The 26,370-nt window shown below is 43.7% G+C and overlaps 1 protein-coding gene across 1 annotated transcript in view; it reads right to left on the bottom strand.

Moving 5' to 3' along the window:
- The window catches only part of TRPC5 (transient receptor potential cation channel subfamily C member 5), a 65,154-nt gene that overhangs the window by 10,161 nt on the left and 28,623 nt on the right, over window positions 1-26,370 (bottom strand). Inside the window, exons 3-6 of the mRNA XM_008931817.4 lie at window positions 21,805-22,141; window positions 18,551-18,690; window positions 14,299-14,621; window positions 9,695-9,890 (exon numbers count right to left, since the gene is read on the bottom strand). Of these exons, the coding sequence (XP_008930065.2) occupies window positions 9,695-9,890; window positions 14,299-14,621; window positions 18,551-18,690; window positions 21,805-22,141 (996 nt within the window). The remainder of the gene's footprint in view (window positions 1-9,694; window positions 9,891-14,298; window positions 14,622-18,550; window positions 18,691-21,804; window positions 22,142-26,370) is intronic.

The raw sequence follows: 26,370 nt of genomic DNA on the forward strand, positions 1-26,370 counted from the left end.
CCTTGAACAGAAAGCATTGCAGAGTGAGGGCCAGGAGAAAGTTAATCTTTACAGAACCTGACACAGACAACTCGTGTGCAGTTTCAAAGCTGTTAATTTTGCAATGTGGGTTGGGCAAACTGGTAATAACATCAGCAGAGCTTGGGTGTTTGGTGACGAACTCAGAGGAGCAAGCAGCAAAAATCCAAGCAGGCTATTTGATGTAAATGATGCTTCACATTTCTCAAAGAAAAATATGTCATAAAAAGAAATAGTCTATGAAAAAATCAGGGAGTTACAAAGGCAATTAATGCATAGGTAATTCAGCTGTAGCTGGCAACAAATTACTTTGCTTTCAATGCTGGAGATGACACACTGAATGGTAAGAACTTAATAGGATCAATCTCAAAAATTACACAAGAAAAATTCTAAAGGAGGACAATTTAGCATTAGAAAAAGCAATTAGAACAGTTAGGGACTGAGAGAGCCAGAGAAGTGATGAAAGTACCAACCAGCACAAAACCACAGGCTGCACTGAAAAAAAGTCCTGAGCAGCAGCAACAAGGGCAGCTGCAGTGGGCCCACACTCCCCCTCTGAAGAGGAGCTGTGGCAATGCTCTGGGGATGAGAAGCCCATGGCAGAGGCAAACCAGCACATAAAAACCAAAGGAGTGCTGGAATGTGCACCAGCAGGCAAGGCAAGGGGTGGAAAGGGAGAGCAGCTCCCTGGACAGCAGCTCCAGAGGGATGCAGGGGGCTTTTAGCTGCAGCACAGAAAGAGAAAAGGATGTCTATGGCAAGTCCTGAAGAAATACTCACAAATAAATACTGGCACTGGGATAAAGTGAATTCTTAGACCATGATAGAGGTAAAGACCTGAACTCAGACAAGAGCAGCAAGGCTCTTAGGTGAGGAAAGCAAACAGAGCACAAGGGAGAAAAAACCACAAATCTAAATTTTTACACGGCAGAGAAGCCATCGTTGGGACTGTGAGCCTTGAGAACTTGAAAGCTGGGGGAAGATCCCACTCCTGGCAGAGCCCATGAAAGAACATGCCATGCAGTAGTGCAGGAAGTTAGGAAAAGTTTCCTTAATTTGGCAGAGTCTGAGGTCCACCACTTGGGAGTGTCAACAAGACATATAGCACAGCAATTGCATTTTATTATAAGATGGATAAAGGACTCCATCCTTGGAGCACAGCCAAAGAGGCTCAGAAATTATGGAAACGGAAGTTATGGAAATGGAAATTATGGTCTCTGGTTGCAATGGAAAAGAAAACCACCAGTGGCTTCTAAATAGAGCATGGGCATTCCCTCCTGAGTGACAGCACAGCAGACCTGCCAGATGAGCTGTAGTACTGGCCAGCCCTTCCCAGAACAGGCCTCCACACTGTGAGGGAGTTGAGGGAGCTGGCTGATTCCCCCAGCCCTGGGGAATCAGTTTGTTTGTATGTGGAAAATGCATGCTTTAGTATCTCTGCTCTTTATATCTTCCAAGTGCAGAATATATTCATAATTGAAGTTTTTATGATAGCAGTGCACTGCATTCCACAAGGTATTTAGGTGTTATATATATACATATATGTGTGTGTGTTTTTTATATATATATATATATATATAAATCAATTACATTTCATCTCCCACCAGTATCTTGGACGGAAACGATAACTAATGAGAAAGCCAAGGAATATTGAAGAAAACATAGAGAAGTGGGGATTGTGCTCCTTTTAGTGCAGTTAAATGATGTGAACTGACACCTTTTTGTTTCTGCAGTCATATTCCAGTAAAGTCCTGTTTTTATTTTCATAGCCAAATAAATTGGAGCAGTAAGAAGGTCATGCAAATAAGTTCTCTAAAAAGCCTCAGGAGGAAGAAACAATGAGAAAGACATCACCCAGGCTTTGTTCTTCCTGCCACCCATTCTCTCTCCTTTAACGCTGCCTGACAAGAGCCTCTTCATGCTGAAGGTCAGAAAGATAAGGGACAGCTGTGCTGATAATGGTAACTACCTCCAGCGAGTCAAAATCAAGTAATTCACACATGGCCCTAGAGAAATGGTGGGCTGAGAAGGCACAGCTAACCCTAAGTGAGTGCTGATGACTTAGTACCATGAAAAACAATTTGGCCTCATTTCTACCTGGACTAATTCCAGAATATTATCTTTGATTTTTTTTCCTGCATAGCCAGTCAGCCCAGAATTTGACTTCCGAGGAAGAAGAAATGTCTTGAAATCTGCTGCCAGACTGGTGGGAGCCAGATACAAAGGAGCACGAGGCACTTCCCTGTCCCTGCCAGAGTCCCCCTTCCCCTCCCTGAAGGCTTGTTTGTTCCCTGGTGTGTGCAAGCAGAGTGGGGCTGAGCCACTGGACTGTGCTAGTGCTGGCTGGGTGGCATCACCAGCACTTCTGCTGGGCTCACTTTTGGCTGGGGCAGCCCAGTGCAGGGGACTGAGTGGTCTTTGCTCTGTTTCAGGTGCTCTTTAAGGTCCTTTTCAACCCAAACAATTCTATGAGTCTATAAACTTAAAACTGCAAAAGTTATCATGTACGTACCACACTGGAGATACTGCTGGGCTTAAGAAAGAACATGTTCCTCTCTGAGCAATCAGTGGTCCTAACTAAAGCTTAGAAATCGAGCTCAAGTCTCAGCCTTGTGGCTTCAGGGTGCTCAATCCTATCAGTCCACACAGTGCTGGAGGATGGGAATCTTGGCACAGCTGGATTCTCTCCTAGATGAATAAGCTCTCTCTGCTGGACACAGCTTTATCAAGAGCCAGCGAGATACTCTGGCACAAACTTGCCCTGGAAAGAAGCAGCATTACAAAATTTACCACCTTGCTCTCCATGTGCAAAGCACTTTGTTTGATTTTGCCTTCTCAAGCTGAGGAGCTGCAGATATGTTTCAAAGGAAAAGGACAAATCGTGGCACTCCACCGTGTTTGCTCAAGCTCAGGGGGAGAGCCCAAAAGCCAGCATGTGAGTCATGTTATCTTGGTGGAGACTAGAGCAAAATGCAGCTAAACCTGGGCTGAAACAGCCTGGGGGTTTTGCAGGGGGATTGGGAGGTGCAAGGCTTCACCTCATGGTGTCTCCTCAGAATCAGAGTCAGCTGGGAGCCAAGGCTGGTGGTGTTCCAGTCCCACTCCCTGCACGACTGTGCAGAACTCTGTACGTGGAGTCAGGCACCAAATGCTTTAGTGGTTTGCTCTTTTATGACTGGTCATAAACTGCCTTTCCTCAGCAAAGGAGTGGTGCTGGATTATGTGTTTTACTGAGCCCCTAAAGGTCATAGCACCAGAGGGAGAAGCAGGTGCCTGACACCTCTGGAAGTCAGCCTGCTTGCACAGTAAATGCAGTGGCTGAGCTTAGCTGCCAAAAATTGAAAAACTGCTCCAAAATAAAAAAAATCCTATGTCCTGATCATTTAAATATGTCCTTGAGCCAAAAGAAAAGGATGAATTATAAATGTATGAGATCACTCAAGTCTCTAAGTGAACCCTGAGCTGTGCAGATAGCACTGACTGAGGAGAGAATCTTCCATTTTCTCCCCAGAAAAAGCAGGGGTTGCAGCTGAAGGGCTGAGGGGGACAGGACCACAAACAGAAACACAACATCCAGGTTAGCAGACAACTCCCCATTTAATTGGATGGGGTTGTGCATATACTGTTTCCCTGCATCACCAGCATCAACCTAATTGCTAGAGTGTTGAAAAGGAAATCTGTGAGGCACTGGCATCCAAGAAGTCTCTTTTCAGAGATTTCTTAATAATATAGCTGTTCCCATTGCTCCATGTCAGGGGAAAGCTCTTCCCAGATAAATCCCTTTTAGTTTTTCACTACTTTTTCCTCAGTAACATTCTTCCTTCATCTTTCGCTTTTCTTCTTTTCTTCTGCCTTTCTAACAAGAGTCCCCTCGATGCAGAAGCACAAGATAATGCTAATTGAGCTTGTCAGGCCTAAATAAAAAATGGGATAATGCAGGGGGGTGCAACCTATGTGGTTCCATCTGGATACTTCAGCTTCTATCACGTAGCAAGAGCAAACCTTGCTGCACTGCTTTGCACGTAATGGGCAGAGACTTACTGACCTGTCAAGTGGGTCACTGGTGTGTTAACTACACCAAAAAAACCCCAAACCCATCAGCAAATTCCCTGTGATACCTTAAAACAGCCAGAGGTCATCTACAGATGGCAAGCTTGTCTTGTTTTTTACTTAAATGTAATGATTCTGCTCTGAATAAGACCCAGAGTGGTTTGGCCATGGTGGTACACGGGGTTGCAGAAACATCTGGGGTTTCAAAGATTAAAAGCAACAGAAAGGAATAACCTCCTGATCCTGCTGACAATACTTGCTTGAGCAGGGGTTGCAGGATTGGGCCCAGGGATGGAGAATTAGCTTTGTCTGGTCTAACAACAGAAGAAAGATGCAGCTTGTGAAGCCAGAGCACATCGAGTGCCTCTGTTTAGAGGCTCTGCAAACACCAGATGAATATTAACAACTTGATTCCAGTCCATGGGTTACATGTAATTAGGCCAAAGCCAGCAAAAAGACAAACAGTTCTACACCTTCAAATGAATACTTCAGCTTGCTAACAAAAAGCAATTAAGTTGCCTGCCAGTCTGAGCAAGGCTCCAGGGCTAATTTCACACACAAGGCCTCTTGCTGTATGGTAGCATCCCAACACACCACTGCTGCAACCCATTGCCCCCCATCCAGTCACAAGCACCAGAGAGAGCAGCTAGTGCTGGGAATCAATCCCACTCCTCTAAAAGGTGTGCTACAGCTGCCCAAGAGGGAACTGGAAAGGAGGGGTCCAGCATTTTTTCACATGGATCGTATTCCAGGGGGAAATGTAACAGAAATCACAGAAGCGTGGAAGGGTTTGGGTTGGAAGGGACCCCAGGGGTCATCTGGATCATGGGCAGGGACACCTCCCACCAGCCCAGGTTGCTCCAAGCCCCGTCCAACCTGGCCTTGGACACTTCCAGGGATGGGGCAGCCACAGCTTCTCTGGGCAACCTGTGCCAGGGCCTCCCCACCCTCCCAGGGAGGGGTTTGCTAATATGTAATCTCAGTCTACCCTCCTGCAGTTTAAGGCCATTCCCCTTCGTCCTATCAGCCTGTCCAAGTGTCACCAAAGGCACCAAGTTGGTGCAAGAGAATTTGCCATTTCAATTAATTATTGTTGATGACACAGATGAATTTTAGCACAGTAATTGAGACCTGGGCAATTACAGAATGAAGAAGAGGTTTGAGTGTGTTACCTGCACACTGAATAGAGGGTCTGCACGTGGGTAGTGACCAGCACTTGTATATGTTGGTCAGCAGGAGGCTCTCAGGGTCAAAGAGGGGTATTTCACTCAGCTGACAAATCAAGGAAGAGCCATTTAATCCTCCTTCTAGAATCTAGTTTCTTGCAGTACCGTGAAAAGTTTCAAGAGATATTAATCCCAGCTTGTATTGGCAACATAACATGAGGATAATTTAATTTCCTGCTGTATGACAGTTAAAAATCAACATTTCGATTTCTAAGAAATTCAAATTAATGGTTCTGAAGTGGGGCTGAGATGAACACTTCCTAATGCTTTAAAACAGCTTAGATTTGAGCCCAGACTGAGGAACTGGCCTTACCTCTATATGAGGACAACCTACCACCCCAAAACATGTAAGGACTGGCCAGCTGTGTATCTCAAACTAAGTTTATTGGCTCATAAAATTCCTCCTTAGCAAAACCACCAAGCAATATTTTCTTTAAAAGTCTTTTGCAGTAACAGCTGCCTGACATGAACTAGCTTGAAATAACAGACATACAAACCAAGAGGAGGATTCAAAACACAACATACAAAACGGTTTCATAACTTAATACTCACTGCTGGAGTGAAGTCATTACCAACACCACACGTGCTCACTGTATCACACCCAGAGGCTGTGGCACCTTCACACCCAGCAGTTAGATGTAATTTTTCTCAGACTCACTTTGGTGAGTTGGTGAGTACCCTGAGGGGTTAAGTATCTTTCCTAAAACATCTGAAAGCTGCAAGTGCTTACATCTCTCTGGTATGTGGGTGGGATGCCCAGTGCCAGTGCTGCTGTGCACCACTGATCACTCCAACTCACCTGAGCTCTGATTACCAGCCCACAGTCCTGTGGTTTTCCTCCTGTACCTGGGTCTTTGTTGCTCCTGTGGCTGCCCAGTCAGAACTGCTGGCACAGCTCCAGTGACTAATTCTCTCATGACTCCCCAGAATATCATGGATGTGTCCATAAGGAGCATGCTTTCAGAAAACATGCACAGATTGCTAGTTCCTTGCAAAATGCACCTGCACCTGAGGGCACCAGAATGGCCAAAATGCACCTGCACCCCCAGTAACACCCACTATTGCATTGTTTTGAAAAAATTACAAACTGGCAAACTTCAGGTGCAGCCAAGTGGCACTCTGATGAGAAACAGCCCATCACATAAAGTGTCCTCATCCCCTCATCACCCACTCAGTTACTTTCTGCCACTTACAAATGATGGAGCCACCTGGCTACTCTCACATCATTCCACTGTCCTCTTGTCACCGTGACATCCTCCTCCTCCTCCTCAGGTATTTCTGTCACATCTGGGAAGGTATTGAGATGAGGGACCTGGCAGTGCATAACATCCCATTCCACTCTGTGCAGCTTGTATAAAACACTTAGATCTTCCCATACTGAAACAGCTCCAAGTGTATGGAGATTTTGGGGTGCATTTGGATTTTTTACTTTGTCGATGAATGATACTGTCTGCCACAACCAGCTCTTGACAATGTTTGGCCAAAGAGAAAAACTGGCTGTATGAAAATAATCAATATTGAAACTGCTTCAGGGTACCCCTAGAAATACGTATTTATTGAAGTCTGAAGTAGCTTAGGAAAAAAAAACAACAAAATTATGGCAGAAAAATTCTTCCATCTCTGAGTCAAGAATCACTCAAAGCTGTGCAGAGGTTTTATTCTTTGCCTGCCTTGCTCTGTCTTCCACAGATACCTGTGATTTCGTGCTCTGTGTCTGCAGTGCATAATTAAGTACCAAGCCCAAATCCCCATACTGGGGAAACACAACAAAGGGCCAAGGAGGAGCAACTTAAATTCTCCTGTCTCAAACCTCACAGCAGAAATTCATGTATATATGAGCCAAAGGAGAAAAGCTAACCTGAAGAATAACTGCTACAAATGCATTAGTGTATCTGTCCCTGGAAGAAAGGAGGGGAGAAAGTTTGCACTGCAGCAGTGCCACTGGCTCATTAGCAAGCAGAATTAATGAAGGTGTCCTCACCACTCCACTGCAGGGAAATCAGCAAGCAGAGAGGCACTCCCAGCTCATCCTACACGTCTAGCTTGTTTTATTTCTCTGCAGAGTGCTGCACATGGCACAAGATATCCTACTGATGCACTGAAGAAGAAGGTCTCCACCCCACCCCAAGGGCTTCTTCCCCTCCTCCCCCCCTGGAATGCTGTCATTCTGTGCATATTCAGTGTAATATCAATACCAGGAGGAAGAAATGCCCAGTCTAGGAACCAGTCTGCTGTGATTCAGAAAGAGGTGAACATCATTACAGGAGGTTAAAAAATAACCCACATTTGTAAAGCTCAACATTTATTAATGACTTGTTTTCTTTGGGGAAGAGATTAATTGATGTTTGCCCTCGGAAGACACACGAAGAAAATTTGTCCCCGAGAGAATGCACGCAGAAATTTAGCTTCAAAAACCCAGCTGCATGCACTGCACGAGAAGAGATAGGAAGTGACTGCCTCTTGCCTTCCCAAGAAATGTCACTACTCTTGGTAGCAACTGCAATGTGACAGCTGAAGTGATGAAGAAGCATCCTGCAGCATTTTCACTGTCATTCTCCTGAGCAGGGGCTCGTGCCGCACGCTGAACTGTGATACCTCAGTCATCTGCTGAGTTCAGTCCTCTGTCCCCAGGTCTCTCAGGTGCAGACTTTGATGGAGCAAGTCACTGCTCCCAGCTGCTCCATATACAGAGCCATTAATACAGAAGCCCTCTCAGGACCAATCACTTCAGTTAATTGTTATGATGGGTCTCTCTAATTCATGCGGGGTTGTTTGTAATGTGTCATTGCATCACTCGAATTATTCAGGGAAAAGAATGATGAGTGGTTTGTATCCCAGTGAATAGCAAATACTGCTATTCTTATGTCAGTCTTAGGTTTGGGCTTTGTCTTAGTGACAAGCCTATTTGATGACAATAAAGGAGGGGGAATGGAAGGAAATGGCCAAGGAGAGAATCTTTGTTTTCTGTCCCTCATTCCAGTCTCCCTGGAATGTGAGGAGTAGCACTTAACAAAGAGGAGGCACTTAGAGCAATAGACTGATAAAGCAGCAATGTCTTTGTGATAAACTGCTTTTCTGCTCATCTGGAAAGTCCAGTTTTTCTCACACTTACTAATATGATGAAGATCAGATGTCCAAAAGTATCACCGATTTGATGAGTCTGTGCTCAGTTTGATTAAGTGAATTTAGGAGCCACTTGAATCAGGAGATGATCAACAACAGTTGTGGAACCTGTTCAAGCACAACTCAGTACTCGGCTCTGTGTGTTTTAGCCAGGATAGGAGCTCACCCACACATTTCCCCAGAGACTTGTCCAGGAATTTGGGAATGGAAATAGCAGGACAGCTGGTACTGCTTCTGGTTTTTTTCTGGTTTATTCTCCATTCTCTAGAGTAAAAAAAAAGAGTCACCTAAAGCAGAGGAGCAAGCCTCTACTCTGCCTGTACTTCCAAATGACCAGCTGAGGACAAACCTGACTTTCCCAACTCCTGTTTCTGTTCACAGATGATGTAAGAGCTCATCACCTCACTATGTCCAAACCTACTGTGTTAGGGGGCAGAACTGGAAAGCAAGTGTCAAGTGGTTTACCTGAAGTACTGTGCACATAAGATTTCACTTCCTTCCATGCTGCTTCTGACCTGAAGAGCCTTAAAATGTAGAGCCATGCTGCTTTAGCTTTCAATCTGCTGACAAATTTAATCATCAAGGTACAGATTGGCTTTTGAGTACACAGAATGAGATTACAGTCGAGAAACCAGTTTTCAACATTCAAATGAAATTTAAGTTTCAAACTGGCTCTACAGCCAACTGGCAGCCCTGAGCTGCCTCAGCTCAGATCCATCCTGCACTGAGATTCCTCAGAAATCTCAGAATATGGGTTTGCAGAGTCAGCTGCCAGGAGACTGGCTGGTGTTAGAGATGGACATGATCTGATTTCAGGTGGGAACACTGTGGAAAAAGAAATTGCAGGACTGGGCTCCTGACACACACAGTTTCACATGAGAAAATAGTAAGAGGATAAAAAAATGTAATATAACACCCACCTCTCAAGTCAAAACGAAGCATCAGGAAGCAGTGGGAAGGTTTCCCTTTATATTCTCTCTACCACAGTGTAAATCAGCTACTAAGGACAAGGTGGTCAGTGAAGTTACTCTACAGGAGGAGACAGGGGCATATCACAGCCCATAAGCCTTTTCCAGCTCAGAAGCACCACAAAGAGAGCAAAACCTCCTCCACAAGCATGATTCAGGCTAGTGAGCAGAAATCCCAACTACCTGCTGTCAAAAACTGGGGGCAGCACTCTCCAGCATCCCAGAAGGTACACACTTGCTGTAAGTCAAACAAATGAGGCACACACAGAGAAAAATAAAAGCAAAAAGAGACAGAAGGAGATAACTCACAGCAATGAGCTGGTAGGAGTTGTTCATCATGGCTATGAGCATGTTCAGCAGCACAACAAGGGAGATGACGTTGTAGGTCCCAAACATGGTGGCCCCAACAAACTCTGTGAACTCATGCCTGGCTTTCACGTTGGTGACATAGAGGTTCAGCAGACCAAACACAGACCAGAAGAGTGACTGGAGGGTCTCGAAAAGTCTGCAAAGAAAAAGATCTTTACTTGGCTACCTGATGCTGGGGGATGGAAAACAGCTCCTGGTTCAGGCAGTCTTCAGGTAGGGACCACAGATATTGGGAGACATCAGAGAGCAGCCACTCAGTACAACCATTTATCCTCCCTGGGCACAGTCTGTGCTCCAGCCACACTGACCCACTGGCCAGTGCATGTGGGAATTGTGTCACATCAACAACATTTGTGACCTGTGCAAGAGCCCTGTCCGTGTCCTTGTGAGATGCAACCAGCCTAACTCTCCCAAGGAAACCCAAGGCTCCCTTTCCCTCTAATTAAAACTGCCATGCTGAGATACTGCTGTTATCTGTAAACTCTCCTGTTTAATCACTGCCTGCATCATTAACATGTCTGCAGGATGCCTGTTCAGGGAACCCATCCCCACGTACAGCATGACCATGGTAGTTAAATAGTGCATAACAATGAGGCACCACGAGGTGAGAGATATGAGAAATCACATCCACTTGCACCTTTTGCTCTAATAAAGGCTGAGAGCTGGCAATTGCTTCAGCTGTTACGACCCAGCCTGTTTGCAGTGCACCTGCCCAAAAGCACTGCTCACCCTGGCAGGTTGGTGCAGCAGCTCCCACCCATCCAGGGCAGAGCCCTGGGCAGGACCTGCCACCCCTGATCAGCAACGACATCACAGTCACTCAGCTCAACAGCTTTTTCTTCTTTTGAAGTCTTTCTCTCCAGAGATGAACTAGACCCAACCTCACTGTGCTGATGAGATCATACCAGGTCTCTCTTTGCTTCAGCCACAGACAAGTGACCTTTTGCAATCACGTCAGATACGTAAGCAGCAATCTAAATAATTGCTCTATTTGAGCATCTTTCTTTTGGCTTTCCAAAACATGACGTTTATATCATCCAAAAATGACATTTATATGCCAGTTTAAGCGTTTCCATTTTGGCCTGAGGTCAGCAGATATTTTCAAATGCAACAACTAGACAAATCAATACAAATAACTCAGATACTTTACTTGACATACCAGGAATCTGTTCTTCCAGCATTTCCAGGCACCTGTTCACATGTACCCCCATGCCTTACATGAGGATTTAGTTTCTCTGTACTTTGTGGATGTATCTTATGTTTTTCACTGGCCAAAATCATAAAGACTCTTTAAAGCAAAAATTCTTTCTTTCAAAAGTCGTCGGGCTGTTTGGTACATTTATTAAATAAAAATAACTGAGGTGGTAAAATAAGGATTAACCACAGAATGCTAAACTTTTCTCTACTAAAAATGATGGAGTGCTAGCTGTCTTTCAAAATATTTATAATATTTTTACTATTAGGATTAGAAGTACTGCTTGGGCTGTAGGCTCACGGGAGGCAGAGGCTCCTGTCATTAAAGTGAAATCAGTCCTAGATGTGACCAATGAATTGATCAATGAATATATATATATATATATAAACACTAATATATATATAATGTATATATGTATAATGTATAATTCGGGCCCAGACTAGGGCTAACATATTTACATGTGGACATGTGGTCCCCCTTGAAAAAGACACATGCTGGTTCCTGCAGCTCTGCACAGCAGTAAGGCTTGGTTACTCTTTCCTTAGTGTTTAATGACAGGACAGATCCACAGTCTCTTTTTACAGTACGTGTTTCAGGTGGCACTCACACTACTCTGGGAAGCAGCTTTAAAAAAAAATGGAATTTTGGAAATAGTGATTGAGAGACTGTCCCGTCCTGCTGAGTGTATTTTTACCTTAACCAAACAGGAGAATTCTCAAAGCTCCACCACTCTCCATGGCAGCTGAGAGAAAGCAAGTGCCCCCCTCTGCCACAGGAACCTGCACTCCAGGGGAAATGGCCCCAGTGAGGACACAGCAGGCAGCAAGGTGTGACTTCCTGCACCCCTTCTTCCTCTTCCTCACTCTCTTCTTCCTCCTTCAGTTGCCAGCATCACAGCTATGAACATATTTTCCAATCCTCTGCCTAAGCAGCAGGCACTCTGCTGAGGGATGGCAGGGCCAAAGCAGAAAACCTTAAATTATTCATGACTTCCTCTTGTTGCTGTCACAAAGGAATATTACTTTTCCATGATCTGTGTTTGAAACGCAGAAAACTTCCTCACAAGAAAATATTAAGCCCACCCCTTTGAGAGTAATAGGAAATAATGAGCCAGTAAATAGGTGTCACACTTGACACAAGCTGTGCACACACAAGGGACATCCTCTTTCCTTCCCTGGTAAAACCAGAGCTTATTGTGTGACTGCCTAGGAATGCTGGTGGGAATCAAAGGGCACTCACTGAAAGCTTTTTACATTTATTCCTTCCTTAGGAATGAACTGTGAGCAAACCTGGGGTACCACCAGCCCTGGCTGAACTGGCTCCAGCCAGGTTTGCTTTGCCCCAGCTCAGCAGGGTTTGGATCTGCAAGCTGCTCCTTCCCAGCCACTCAGCCCATGCTGTGCATTTGCTCACAGCCACATGTTAGCTCGTACTGGGGGTGTTAATAACGACTATTTAAACTTTCAAGAACACGTTGAATAAATTTCTTAAGCGAGTCTCAAACAAAAAGTACCTGCAGAGTGTTCTGTCCCCTGCCAGGAGACCTCACTCCTAATGGATCCCCTCCCACTGAGATTTTGTTTTACACAAACCTTTGCCACAAAGGCTGAGCCCCCTCAATTTCCTTTCTGTGCTACATTCCCCTTGGCAGGGGGGTTAAATGAATGTTAGGGTAGGAAAATTGTGGTCTGTATTTAAGCTGATCTGCACACTTTCTGCTAATTCTGTATCATTTCTAGCTCCCAAGACATTACACCTTGCAGACTTGAGGATGGTTGTTTTTTTGAGTCAAATCCTGCTGTTGTTTTCCACTAATCTGATACAATGAAATCTGTAAAACAACTGGCTTGCAATGGTGACAAGTCCAAACCAGAATGCTCAACTGAAGGCATCTGTTCACTGTAGTTCCAGGGAAAGGCAGGATTTGGTCCTGAACTTTGTGGGTTTGACCCTTTCTGAGGCAGAAGTTGCCCCTTAACACACACTGTGCTTGTCAAACCTTCTTCCCTCTGCTGCATCCATATGGACATAGATCAAGGAATATTGCTTGTTATTTAATTCCTTTGCCTGGGCAGCACAACATATTTCTGGGGCATGCAAAGCAATTAAACAGAAAAAAAGACCGAAATCTTTAATTCTGTTTCTCATTAGCTCCGTGCAGCTTCGTCCACTTCCTCCAGATAGACAAGGGAAAATTGAGAAAACTGAGAAAATTAATCAGGCCTTTGGTGGTCCTGCTCTGCAGTGGAAAATGGCACGTGCCTGATCTACCTGTTCTAAGGTCATGATGCTCTTGAAGGCATGAAAATCCCACACTTCTTTAAGGAGGGAGCCTACAGGACAATGCTGGAGTCTTTTCTCTCCCAACAGAGTCATGTGGCCTCAGCCATCATCTGTTTTTGATAACAGTGCAAATATGTCCCAAATCCTTTCTTAACCCCAAGCCTTCAGCTGACAGAGGGTGGAGAATTATCGGGCATCATGACAAGTTTCATTTAATTTAGCATAAAATGGTGGACAACAGTTTTGTTTTGCTTGTTTGTAGGGCATGGGCCTTTTTCTAGACTGTGCTTTATTTATTTCTCTTCCCATTGTGAGTTAAGTACTGTGCAAGCAGCAAGAACAATTGGGTGGGGGCTGATTATTATAATTATTTCTACTATTAGTAATTAAAACAAATACATCAGAAAGACAATTCATGTTATTTTTCAGCATGTGCTATCTCTTTCAGCTCAGCCAGCTGTCCTCACAGCAATTTCCATGCCAACATCTCAGTAAAGTACCAGCATTCCCAGCAAAAAGGGTTTTGCTGGGATTTTAGTCTCAGCCCACTGCAAGGAAATCAGAGAAGCCTGCAATGTCATGGACATGTAAAAATGGTCTAGGTGAGACTGTTGTTTTTGCTGTATGACATTATTTATTAATACCTTTCTTTATTAGGTTTATCCCTTGTTTTCTACATTTTGTTCAGCTTTGCCTCCTTTCCTCCAGAATTAGACAAAAAAATTACTGTGGCAAAAGGATACTTGCTTTCCCAAATATACTGAACTTGTACATAGTCATAATAAGGTTTAAGTTGCAGGATCATGTAGGGAGACTCCTTGGTCCAGAATTAAAACTACTGTCTCCCACTTCCAGACCTAAGTAAGAGTCTTTCTGACAGCAGAGCTCAGCAGAATGTCTGCCCCAGTTAACTCACACCTTTCCTGCAGAGTCAAACCCCTCTCCTGGTATTTGCAGATGAATAAATAAAGGCACTTTCAGTGCAGTGACAGACAACAGGCAAAAGCAGGTAATGTAGGGGACAGTGGAAGTCAGTCTTAAAAACAGAAAGGAAAGAATATCTTACGTGGAGAAGGCATTGTTCTGTTTCTCACATCGGATCCCCTTGCAGTTGTTGGGTTCCTCCGAGGCACTGGTCTCATAATAAAAATAAAGCTGGTTCAGTCCATTTGCAAAAGCCAGAAGCACCAGACAGTAGATAAAAAGGAATTTAAGGATGTCCAGCAGCATGCGTCCCAGAGAGATCTGCAAGGGTCCCAGGTGGGAATTGGCTGTAAAAAGGGATATGAGACGCAAGGAACTTAAAATGTTGGATATTGCAAAGAGGGCTTCTGCAATGAGGGTCGGGTGCCACATTTCCCATTCCTCCCTGGGACGGGAACCATTATACTGAAAGAAAGAACAAGAAAGAAAAGTGAATTATGTTGCAATTACTCAGAGACAACTCAAAAAGCCACACCTGCTAATAACAAACCCTTCATGGGTAAATCCTAACCAGCACTGGTGACACAAGAAGTACTTCTAAACTTGTATGTCTCAGCTACTGTCAGAGTAACATTCGGGATTCAGGATTGAAGCTGACTTGATCAGGGCAGAGACTTTGGTTTAATGATGCCTTCTCATGAACTGCCTTCTAGATTATGACCCCCTGACAGAGTGAGATATGGGCTTCAGACATGATGGCCGTTCTTAGCCTAAATTTAGAAATTCGAGATTTTTTAAAATTTTCTGAATTTTGAGTTCGCTGTATGTGGGTTTGTTAGGTCCATGAGTTCATAAATAATCTCCTTCTCTTTCAGCATTTAAAGGGGTTCAGATTTCAGCAGGATCCAGAGAGAAATTCGCAATTACTTTTTTTCTTTTGCCTCCTAAATATGACTGCACACTCAAAACACTGCACATTCTAGGAACAGTGTGAGGGAGGGAGAAGGGAGGGAAGGAGGAAAGCAATGAGCTATCAGATGCTTTCGTTCCCCAGTAATCTCAGAAAAAAATAAAAGTGCCAACAGCCCAGAACCAAAATGCTTTCTTCGTATTAATTTTCTTATTAGTTAATTTGTCATGGCAATTTTAGGAGAGCGCTAAACCAGAGGTCTTAATTACAGCTGAAACACTGAGTGCATCAACCATAACATTAACTGGGTTTGTAATGTAACTGTAAAAGCAGGAGCATTTTCTGAGCAAAGTGCATCCAGATGCAAGTAGGCAACACAAAAGAGCTGGTTCTGTAAATGTAACTGCTCTGGTTTAACTACACTGGCACCAGATACTGGAGTCAAAGACATTCAATATCAAGGAACAATTGTCCTTTTAATATTTTTTTCTGCTCATTTAATGTGTATAACAAAATCTACTTAGAATAATAGAGCTCATAGTGTAGCCAGTGTGTTTAGGACCCCTAAAATAATTTTTGTACCTTTTAAAAGGAAATACTGCCAATATCACACTGCCAGTCAAGATTTCAGGGACTTTCTATTTAAATCTGAAGGTTCAATATATGCTCCCGATTTTTTCAGGGACGTAGCTAAAAGCAAGTTGATATTTCAGACTAATCCTCTGTATGAAGGAGATGAGACATGAGACAAAGGCATTTCAGCATGACCTCGGATTGCTTCTGACATTTCCAAACTGTTCTTTATTACGTGAACACCATGGCCTGAGCCCGTTAGCTTGATTTAAGATGGGTCTTAAAATGTTTACAAACAGGCAGGCATGTTAACTTTTTGTGGCTATCCAGCAGCAGAGGTGGGTGGTTGGGATCAGGAAGCCTAGACAGCAGATTTGCAGAGTTATTCCCAATTCTCTTCTGCAGCCTGGCTGGACACAGCAGCCCAGGGGCTCTCTGCTAGGGTTTAGCACAGACTGCACATAAAGGTATGTGAAAAGGTCTTCTGTGCCTCATACCTATTTTTAAAGCAACTTGTTAGGGTCATATTTTGCCCCTTTATAAACTGATGGTATATCCTTCCTTGGAAAATAGTCTCTTCATAGCAGCCTGGCCTCACAGGTAACAGTGAAATCTGCTGTTTCATTAGGGTTATTTAATAAAGCTGGGTATCTGGGAAGGCTGGAGTTACCTAGCTTAGTGTCTATTCAGAAGATTAAACACAGCAGAGATGTACACAGAATAGTACAAATAAATTACATCAGGCTGTTACATTTACCATTCCTCATTACATGACAAATCAATGCAGCAAATGAAAACTGATTAAGAAGGTATTTCTACCCTATAATTAACCTGAAGATTTAATTGGTATTGGACAATATTAGAGCCAGGTCTCGGAACCAGATAAATCAAGAAAAAAAAACTCTTCACGTAAAAACAAGGATGGAAAACATTAATGTCAGTGTGCAATTTAGTTTTTCTGATATTTGGCAGAAAGTTAAATGTCCATGTAATCCTCTGAAGATCTCAGAAGCGTTAGAATATGGTATATTGGCATATATCCCAACCTTTTCCAGCTCAGGGCTGTTCTATAAACAACAAGTCGTGTCGCAAAATGGTTTGAAGCCATTATCAAAGTTATAAATCCTCATGTTTCAGAGCATACTGCAACCCCTAAGTGACACAGGTCAGAAGGGAACTTCTGTGGCCATCTGTTTCAGAAGTGATCCTGTAGCAGATTTTATGGACCTCTCAGAATTGTCTGACATGGATCCTCACTGGGCGCTGACCTTAGACCAGCCAGGTTTAATCCAAGAGGGTCTGATCTCTGCTCAAATAGATATATTCCTGCTAACCTTCTTTTGTGTGCTGGCATATAGGTCTTTGTAGTTAACCTGCAAGTTTCTGTAGTTCTTACAGAGTAAACAAACAAAGCTGTATATCCTTTGTGCCTGTGGTTTGGCTGTGAGTTTAAATCTTATTATGTGGCTGTATAAATCCAAGGATACACAGCTCCTCTAGTAATTTGTGTGTGAGAAAGAACAAGACCGTTAACATTTTAAGATTTGTTCCTGAATGTTACAATTTCCATCATTTTTTTGTTTTGTTTGCTGTTTAAAGACCAACCTTTCAAGTCTGTAATTTCCTCACCGGTTCTGAATAAAAGAATTGAGTTGGGAGAATAAAAGACATAATCTGTTCCTGCTTTGATGCTGTTACAGAGCTGCCTCTTCAGGGAGCACCACCAGCTTAAAGCTTTTCCCTTTGAAAACATGACTCACCAAGACACAACCTTCAGGATTTTACAAAGGCCCCATAGCAGGGCTGTTTGCATTTTGGAGTCAATGGGCTTTATGCAATTTTCTCCTCTTTCCCTCCCTGCTTGCATACATGCTGGGCAGGACTAAACAAGGTTGCTTTGGGGAAGGGCTTGTCCTGATTACTGGGAGCTTGGCTACGAGAAGTAGTGCCCTTCTACCAGGGCAAAACCAACACAGTAGCACAGCAAAACTAGAAAGGGTGTGAGTGGCCCAGGAGCAGAATCCAGTTGCTTGATTTACACCTGAGTAATTACACTGACTGCAGTGCAGCTGCTGCTGATTCACACTGAGGAAAGAATCAGGCCAAGCAGGAAGCTCAGCTGAAGCCAAAGAGAGCTATTGCATAAGGAATTTTACAGGATGCCATTTGTGTCTCATGTTTGAAAAAGGGAGACAGAAGGAAAGTGCTTCAGGCCACCCTCTGGCTTCAAACCACATGCATATGCTAATTTGGAGCATCAGAAGTTTATAAATGTGGAAGGTGCTTTTGAGGATGAGTTCTGATGTGCACTCCTAGCACAAATGGAACATGACAGAGAAGAATCTACGGGATGTTAAAGCCCCAGCTTGCTCCTTTGTCATTTCCCTGCCAATAATTTATGTATTGAAGAGTAAGTTGACTCCTTTTTATCAGATAGAAGCCTCCTACTAACCATCTTGCTTTTCTCAGTAGACCTTTCACAAACTTCTGATTAGTAATCTACAGATCTGGAGGACTACAGATTATAAATCTTGCCTGTAGCTTTTTCAGATAACCCTATTCTTGGTTTTCCATTTTGTTTAAAAATCATGTTTTCACTATGTCTAACATGGTTGAAGGAGGCCTAGTGTCAGTATGGAACATGAACAGCTTTGGCAACTGAGCAGCTACAAAAGGGACAGAAAGTGGGGAATTTCTACCCAGTGCCCAAACAATCTCCTTAATCAAAGAGGATGAGCAGGACATTCATTCTCCAAACAAATTAATAAGCTTTCCAGGTGAATTTTCCAAACTGGACTGCTTGAAAAGCAGCTATTTTCTTTGATCTGTAATTTTGATTCGTACAGTTTTTACCCTGCATACTACAGTTCCCACAAGCACATTACAAATTCTCTGTTCCAAGTTACTGTACCTTGACATAGGCAACAATTTTAAGGGAGATAGTTGCAAGATAGAGGGAGTTCATTGCAAAATCCATCAGATTCCACCAGTCATGTACATACTCATTGAATCCACCATCCCACATTTCCTTGATTTCTCCCCAGATAAAACCTGTAGAAAGAAAGGCAGAGAATTCATTGTCATGAGGAGGCATTATTTCCCATTAAAGCACTGTGCATATCTGATGTACTGCCAGACAACTGGAAACTAACAGCTTGGAAAAAATGTCTCATCCATTCTGCCTTCTACAAAGTATAGTGCTGCTGATTATGAGACATTTTACAAGTCTGTGGGGAATGTAGTCTAAAGAAAGATGAAGAAGACATTGGTTTCCTACCCAGAGCTCCAGATACACACACGAGGAGACTGCTTGAAATATGTTTATTATAACCAGTATGAGTGGATTGGCTCAGCTGAAATTTGTTCTGTGTGAATAAACTATTTTAGCAACTGTATCAGATGTTGTTTCTAATAGATTTTCTGCTCTCACAGACACTCCAAGCAATTCATTCCCCTCTTAGACACTTTTTCCTGACTTTCTCTAGCAACACTAGTACCAGCTTCTACATGCCAGTACAGTTCCTCCCTGACCTGGAAATATCACACCAAAGAAGGAAGATGTGAATTCATTCTCTCTGCTCAGTCACTGTATTTATGCATCTTGCTGAACAAAAAAGCCCACAGGGATTATTTGTGAGAAAAGGTAAGACTCAGCATGAAAAAGGGCACTGCAGCCTGGCACTGCCTCCCTTGGCAGTGACTCATGTCAGATGTGGCCAGGGGTCCTGTGAGGTGAGTATTTGTTCCCAAGGATACAGCCAGAGCCCATCATCTCAACTCTGAAATGCCTGCTGGTAACAATTTTTGGCACTTGCTAGTGCTCACTGTACCTCCTTGCAGCTGGAGGAGTGAGGGGCAGTTTCTGAAGTTCTGCTAAACTCACCTGGCATACAGTTATGATTTTAAGTAACTTGTATGTCCTTTACTGTAGATCTGTTTAAGTATTTTTGAAAGCCTAAGTCCCATTAAAGAGTAAATGGCAGTTAGGCTCCTTCAACCTCTACATGCTTCTGAGAATGTCTTTAGAGCCCCAGGTATTTTTGAATTACCCAGTTTCCAATATTATCCTTGAATGAAGACCTGAAACATGTGTGAAAAGACAAAAAAACCCGAAAACAAAACAAAAAACCAACAACCAACCAAACATAAAATCCCCCCCCCCAAAATACACCTCCAGGTTATTACTAATATAGTTTCTCAAACTGCTGCCCCTACCTAACCACAAGATACTGCAGTGGTCACTGATATGCTACTTGCAACTCAACTTTAAGGAGCTGAAAGTTCAATTTAAGAGCAAGTAAAATTGAAATGAGCTGCTGCACACCCCCAAATATCAATCTGAGCTGTTCAGCTGCCAGCCAGCAGGTCAGCAGTCAGACAAGCATAATGTCAAGGCCAGTAAGGTAATCTTATTACAGCTGCCTCCATGTCTTTGTATGAACACAAAACAATAAAATAAAATAAATCAGTGAAAAGGATCCTGTTGAAGAACTCATACACTGTATTTATAGTGAGTTATCATTGCTGGTTACTATAGTTACAGCAATGCTGTGTGTGTCTGTTCTCTCTCCTTTTATAGTGGAAAATATTTCGTAAATAATAACTTTTAATCTGGTGAAACTGTTCTAATTTCTCCATTTAATAAACAGTCCTACAATATCTGTATTTATCAGAAACAAAGGAACTCAAGAAGAGGAGGCAGGTGTAAGATGTGCTTTTTTTTAATGGATTATCCTTCTTTCATCTGCAAATCAATTTTGTTGACATGCCTGCCATTTCCCTCAATTTTAAGCACAAATTTAAGGTGATCACCTAAGCTCAGGGAAGACATTTAACTTCCTCAGCTTATTCTGAAGTTTCTACCAACGTCTGCATTCAAATGCCATCAATCAGTTTGATCAGACAGTGAGGCTGAGGGTAGAGTGTGAAAGGAGTACAGTGCCCTGGGTCACCACCCCAAGTGATTTGGGAACATCCTACTTTCCTTCCTTGTTTTGCATCAGGTCTGGCACAGGGAACAGCTGAGGCTGTTCAGCACAGAACCAGGAGGAACACAGAAACAGGGAGCTGTGTCCTGGTGCTACCAGGAGAGGGGAGCCAGCAGGTTTGGGAGAGGCTGGAGGAGAGCTATATAGGTGTGGAAACCAATGCCCAGTGGCTGTCCATGTCACTGAATGTCCGTGGAGACTTGAGGCTCTGGCAGCTCCCAGGAGCCATGGTAGGTCCTGCAGTGGGAACTCCAGCCCTGGGCAGGTCTGGCAGTAACACCCCAGCTCACAGTGGTGCCACATGCTTATGGCACAGCAAGGGGGATGGGCACCGAATCAGAGGAGAGAAACACAGGTTTCCACTTGCTGTTGTGTTAGAACTCAGTTTGGAAGGGTAAATAGTCTCATCAAAAATATATCAAACTATGCTTGTCTGCTCTTCTCCCATCTCATCTCATCATCTCATCTCATCTCACTCACCTCATCTCACCCTACCTCACCTGTACATCCTGCCCTCAGGACACAGACACTTCCCAGCTGTGGTTGCCCAAGCCAGACTGGAATAAGAGCCTCATGTTTAACCTTCTTATAATCAGGGCTCTCTCCTTCTCCTGCTTATGAGTATTTGATGCTGATTTGGTCAGTGATTATCGGCACAGAGAGAGATTTATCTTCCCTTTTCGCCTTCCTGTAGGTTATTTAGGAGTCTGGCAGCCCAGGAATAAACTGATAGGCTGGTACCTGCACACTGCCTGTGACAGGGAGCAGGCAGGGAGCAGGCAGGAGCAGAGACAGGCTCTGGGCACTGCCTGCTGCTGTGTACCAGCCAGCAGACCTGAACCAGCAGGAGAGGTGACACTGTGTGTGACCCAGAAGCTAATTCCTAACCCTCTCCTTGCACAGAGCATGGGGGAAGCAGGGAGAGAGCTGCATCTGCCACGGTTTATTCAGGGTCATGTCTAAAGGAAAGTCAGATGGCAACAGAACAGCAGAAGAGCCCTAGGCCAGCAGGATCTGTTGTTCCAGAAGGAGCCCAGCTGTTCTGCGCAGTTTCTGGAGCTGGCTGCCAAATCTCTTCACATGCTGATGATGCTGAGATCAGGAATGAGTCCCCACACAGTTGCCACGGGTGCCAGTCAGGCAACTGTGGCTCAGCTTTGCTGTGTTTTGGATTTACCTAGAACCCAGGGCAGGATCATCCACTCCACGATGGTGGGAGGTGGCCCCTGCATGTGAAGGTCGGTCCTGACGATGTGCTGCGACGCCAGCAGGAGCATGAAGAGGAAGGTCAGGTAAGAGCCGGTGTGGCAGATAAACTTTATAAATGGCTTTTTAATGAACAGTCCCAGCCTGCTCTTCGGTGCAATCAGGTACGCCACGGACAGCACGGGAAAGAGCAGTCCAATGGTGACACAGGTCAACAGTTTTACTGCCCAGTGTTTCCTCCTCCATCCTGGGAAACCATCGTACCAAAGTGTTGCTAGTAGCTGCTGGCAGTTTGGCTGAGCAACAAACTGAGGAGGAAAAAAGAGAGAAAGACTATTACTGATTGGTGCTTCATGTGCACTCCCCCTCACATATGTGTTAGAGCCCACACAAAGCCTCATAATACGTTCAGGGCCAGCTATGGGGTGGAAAAGCGTATTTTGGAGACAGAAGGGAGAAAGGAGGCAGATTTCACTCTTATTTTTCTATATAAGATTTAAGATTTCTTCTCGCAGAAGAAGTATTATTTTTCTATTTGAAACATCCTTATGTAGATCAGCCACTCACCACACAAAAACCTCGTGCAAAAGTGACACCGTGAAAATTTACTACAAGCTGTTTCTCTCCCCATGTGTTCGAGCACGTTTCTTTTCAGAACGTTTCAGGTTTCGACTGCCTCAAACAAAGCACTGTCAGCATCTTCAAGAAGTGACTAAAAGATGAGGCAGGAGGGAAAAGGTGTAAACCTCTGAGGGTGTGTGTGTGTGAGAGAGAGAATGCCTCCAGAATTGAGGGGGGTGCTGCACGTGGCTCTGTGCAAGGAGGCCACAATAAGTGTGTGTGGGCTGGGCATGAGGCAGCGATGTGAGGTGTAGCCAGGTGACATCTGCTGGGAAGCAGGACAGCACATTTGTAATCAAGCCTCGCTATTCAGGAAGAGAGCAGCTGTAAAATGTAGGAGATTAAGTGGAGGCCAAAAGAAATCTTTGATCACAGCACCAGAAGTGACACTTGGGAGTTTACTTTCACTCTGTAAAAAATAGCATTGTGATGGTGATTTACTGCATCTCAGTGAGTCCACACCAGACATGCTCAGGTTGCACCGACTTCAGACTGTTCTGATCCCCAACAGCCTCTGGGATTTCAAACTCAAGCCACAATATTTCTGCCCTATGCCAGAAGGCTTTATGTTCCTGACTATACCTGGACAGCCCCGTGGTTTTCAAAGCTTTTCAGACCCAATATTGGGAAGACTTTCAAGTGCAGTTCTTGGAGCAGTCTATTTGAGCAGAACACTGTCAGAAACATGTTCAAAATGATTAAACCAAGGTCAAGCAAAAGGAAAAATTAGTTGCTCAGTGTGATGAAGTCATTCACTTCTGTAAGTATTTTTAGATTTTGTTAATATATTTTATATATTATAACAAGATGTTTGTATTAGAAACAGACCACTTTTGGACTGGGCAGTTCAAATACACAGAATGACCCAAGTTAGCATTGAAAATAAGATCTCCAAGAGGACTATATGGCATTTATGAAGCTGGATTTTTATGTGTTATTACAACAATAAACTTCTGATGACTTCTGCATCTAGCATACAAGTATGACACTCTGTCCCAGAGGGCTTTGGGAAAGAATATCAGAAGAGGGTGTGATTTGGAATCAACCTGCACATGCATGCAGCAGAAAGTGGGCAATAGCTGACAGGGTCTTCAGAAAAAGCCAAGACCTTTTAATGATCAGAAAAATGTCATTGTAGCATTTCCACACTTGGGGACAGTGATTATAAAATCACAGAATCACAGAATGGTTTGGGTTGGAAGGGATCCTAAAGCTCATCCAGTGCCACCCCCTGCCATGGGCAGGGACACCTTCCACCAGCCCAGGCTGCTTCAAGCCCCATCCAACCTGGCCTTGGACACTTCCAGGGATGAGGCAGCTTCTCTGGGCAGGTTAAAGAAACAGTTCTACAGAAACTAAAATCATCAAGCCTCGATGGCTGTTTGGTTGGGTTTTAATCTCTGATTTCATAAGGGTCTAGAAGAAACAGAAGGTTAAACTGCTCTATCTTCTCATTTAAGATCCCAAACAGGAGCTGTTACTGGATGTGTTCTGCACTGATTTACAACTCCTGCTTCTCTGACATGAGGCACAACTCTTTTTTCTTTTTCTTTTTTTTTTTTTCCAGGAAGAAAATGTTATAAACACATTTTCTCTTTATCACATATGATAGAAAGCTCTAAGGGGAGAACAAAACTGTTTTTCCCTTGAGTCAAAGTCAAAGTCATTTGAGAAATCAAATGACTATATGTTCCTCTGGTTGCTGTGCAACTTGCAAGCATCTTAAAAGTGCCTCTTCTCTGCCTAATGGCTCATTTCTAAATTCTCTTTCTCAGTTGTATCTGATGTTAGTTCTTCAAATGGAGAGAAATTCACACATCATGAAAGAGCAGCTTTAAAGAGCAGATTGGCAAAAGGGAATGGAAATGGAAAAAGCCATCAAGTTTTCCGATCAAGCCAGTCCCAACCTCACTGAAAATGGCCCATGGGAAATTTAAGCATACCACAGAAAGAGGCTCTCCCTAATGTCCCAAACCATCAGATGCTGTCTTTATTAAAGACAAGGCCAAGCACTTACCACTATAAGTTTTATTAATTTGCATTAGTCCAACTTACTAACTACAGATTTAAAATCAGTAAATATTGCTGCTTAAATCTCCAGCAGTGCAGCTGGATAGAAAAACCAAAAATTTCCAGTTTGCAGAAACACTGGAATTATGAATTATAATGAAGAAGTCAACTAAACCATTGGTGTGCTGGCTAAAGAATTGATTGCTTTTTTGGTAACTTTCCTTTCCTTGTTACTTAGACTAAACCATCAAATTCATTTACTAAACTAAACCACTGAATGTTCAACTCATTAAAGGTTGTCTAGGATTCATAGCACTAAATCAATGCACATAAAATACATGAAAAAGCTTAGTTACAGCCCTTCTAAGCTTGAAGTAGCCTGAAATCCTAATAATATTGTGGAACTTTTGTTATCATCCATCATTTCAAATTTCTTCATAAAGTTAAGGAAATTTCTTCAGTGCCAATAGCAGAACTGAGGTTTGGAAAAGCAAGTTGACGTCTTCAACACTAGACCAAGGCCTTTCCTAAGTCAAAGTTTAGTATGAGCCTATAAGTATGGGCCCAAATATGTTTTCTCACCTTTTTGCAAAGCCTTTCATGTGCCATAGACAGAAATAGTGCATGTGCATATCACAGCCTTTTATCATTTCACATGAATGTATTGTGTGTGACAGGATTTGGTATCAGTTAAAGCATCTGCACAATGAAAAGCAGAGATGCTGATAATTTAAAAATCTGCTTATTGTCCAGTTTTGTAGATGGTCCAGAATGAGAGGCAAATGTACTGCACCAGGAGCTCTGTTTGTTTAAGAGAATATGTGACTACAAACCACTACTTCTCCAATGCTTAACAAGCACAGTATCGAGCATTTTTTCCAGGGATTGCTGCATTACAGGAGCCTCCAATCTCCATTAAAACAGCAGCACAAGACACCATCCCACGAACATGACAGAGAATGTGCTGACAGCTGAATTAATGAAAAGAGATGCCTCCAAAAGGTGGCATTTATGCTCAATTCAGCTAACGTAGGAACTAAACGTTTGATGCTGTCCTTGTTTGTGCTGTGGCAAGAGTTAATTTCCTTCACAGTAGCTGGTGTGGGGCTGTATTTTGGATTTGTGCTGGAAACAGGGTGGGGATGTTTTTGGTCCTGCTGAGCAGCACCTGCATGGAGCCAAGGCCTTTTCTGCTTCTCCTACAGCCCCACCAGTGAGTCGTCTTGGGGGTGCCCAAGGAGGGGGGACACAGCCAAGGCAGCTGACTCCAACTGAACCCAGGGACAGCCCAGACTATATGTGTTCATGTTGAGCATAGAAAACTGGGGGAGGAGGAAGGGGGGGAGATGTTTGGAGTGATGGCATTTGTCTTCCCAAATCACCGTTCTGTGTTCCAGAGCCCTGGGGATGGCTGAGCACCTGCCTGCCACGGGAAGTGGTGAATGAATTCCTTGTTTTGCTTTGCTTTCATGCTTGGCTTTGGCTTCATCAATTAACCTGTCCTTATCTGAACCAATGGGTTTTATCACTTTTCTGATTCTCTCCCTCATCCCACTGTGGGGCAGAGAGCGGCTGCGTGGGCCTGAGTTGCCAGCTGGGATGGAATCACGATGGATGCTCTGAAGCCCACGGTATTGCTGGCACAACATTGTCCAGGGTGCTCCCCACTTGTAGACAAGCCTGCAGATGCATTTCTAGAGGAGGTAATCCCAAAAGCTATCTCCTTCTCCGTGACCTGTCCAGCAGAACCCGTCCCTAGCTGAAGATACAGTTTGCTGAGTAACTGGGAGACAAGATGCAACTCCGAGTCCTCCTTGTGAGTACAGCACCCCTGTGTCACCTGGGAGCAAGGTGCTCTGTCTCCTGGCCTCTGAAAAGGGGGATGAGTATCTTTGCCTTTCCAAGA

This window comes from Manacus vitellinus, unplaced genomic scaffold, assembly GCF_001715985.3.
Source record: "Manacus vitellinus isolate BGI_N305 unplaced genomic scaffold, ASM171598v3 scaffold_62_pilon, whole genome shotgun sequence".
Lineage (NCBI taxonomy): Eukaryota > Metazoa > Chordata > Aves > Passeriformes > Pipridae > Manacus > Manacus vitellinus.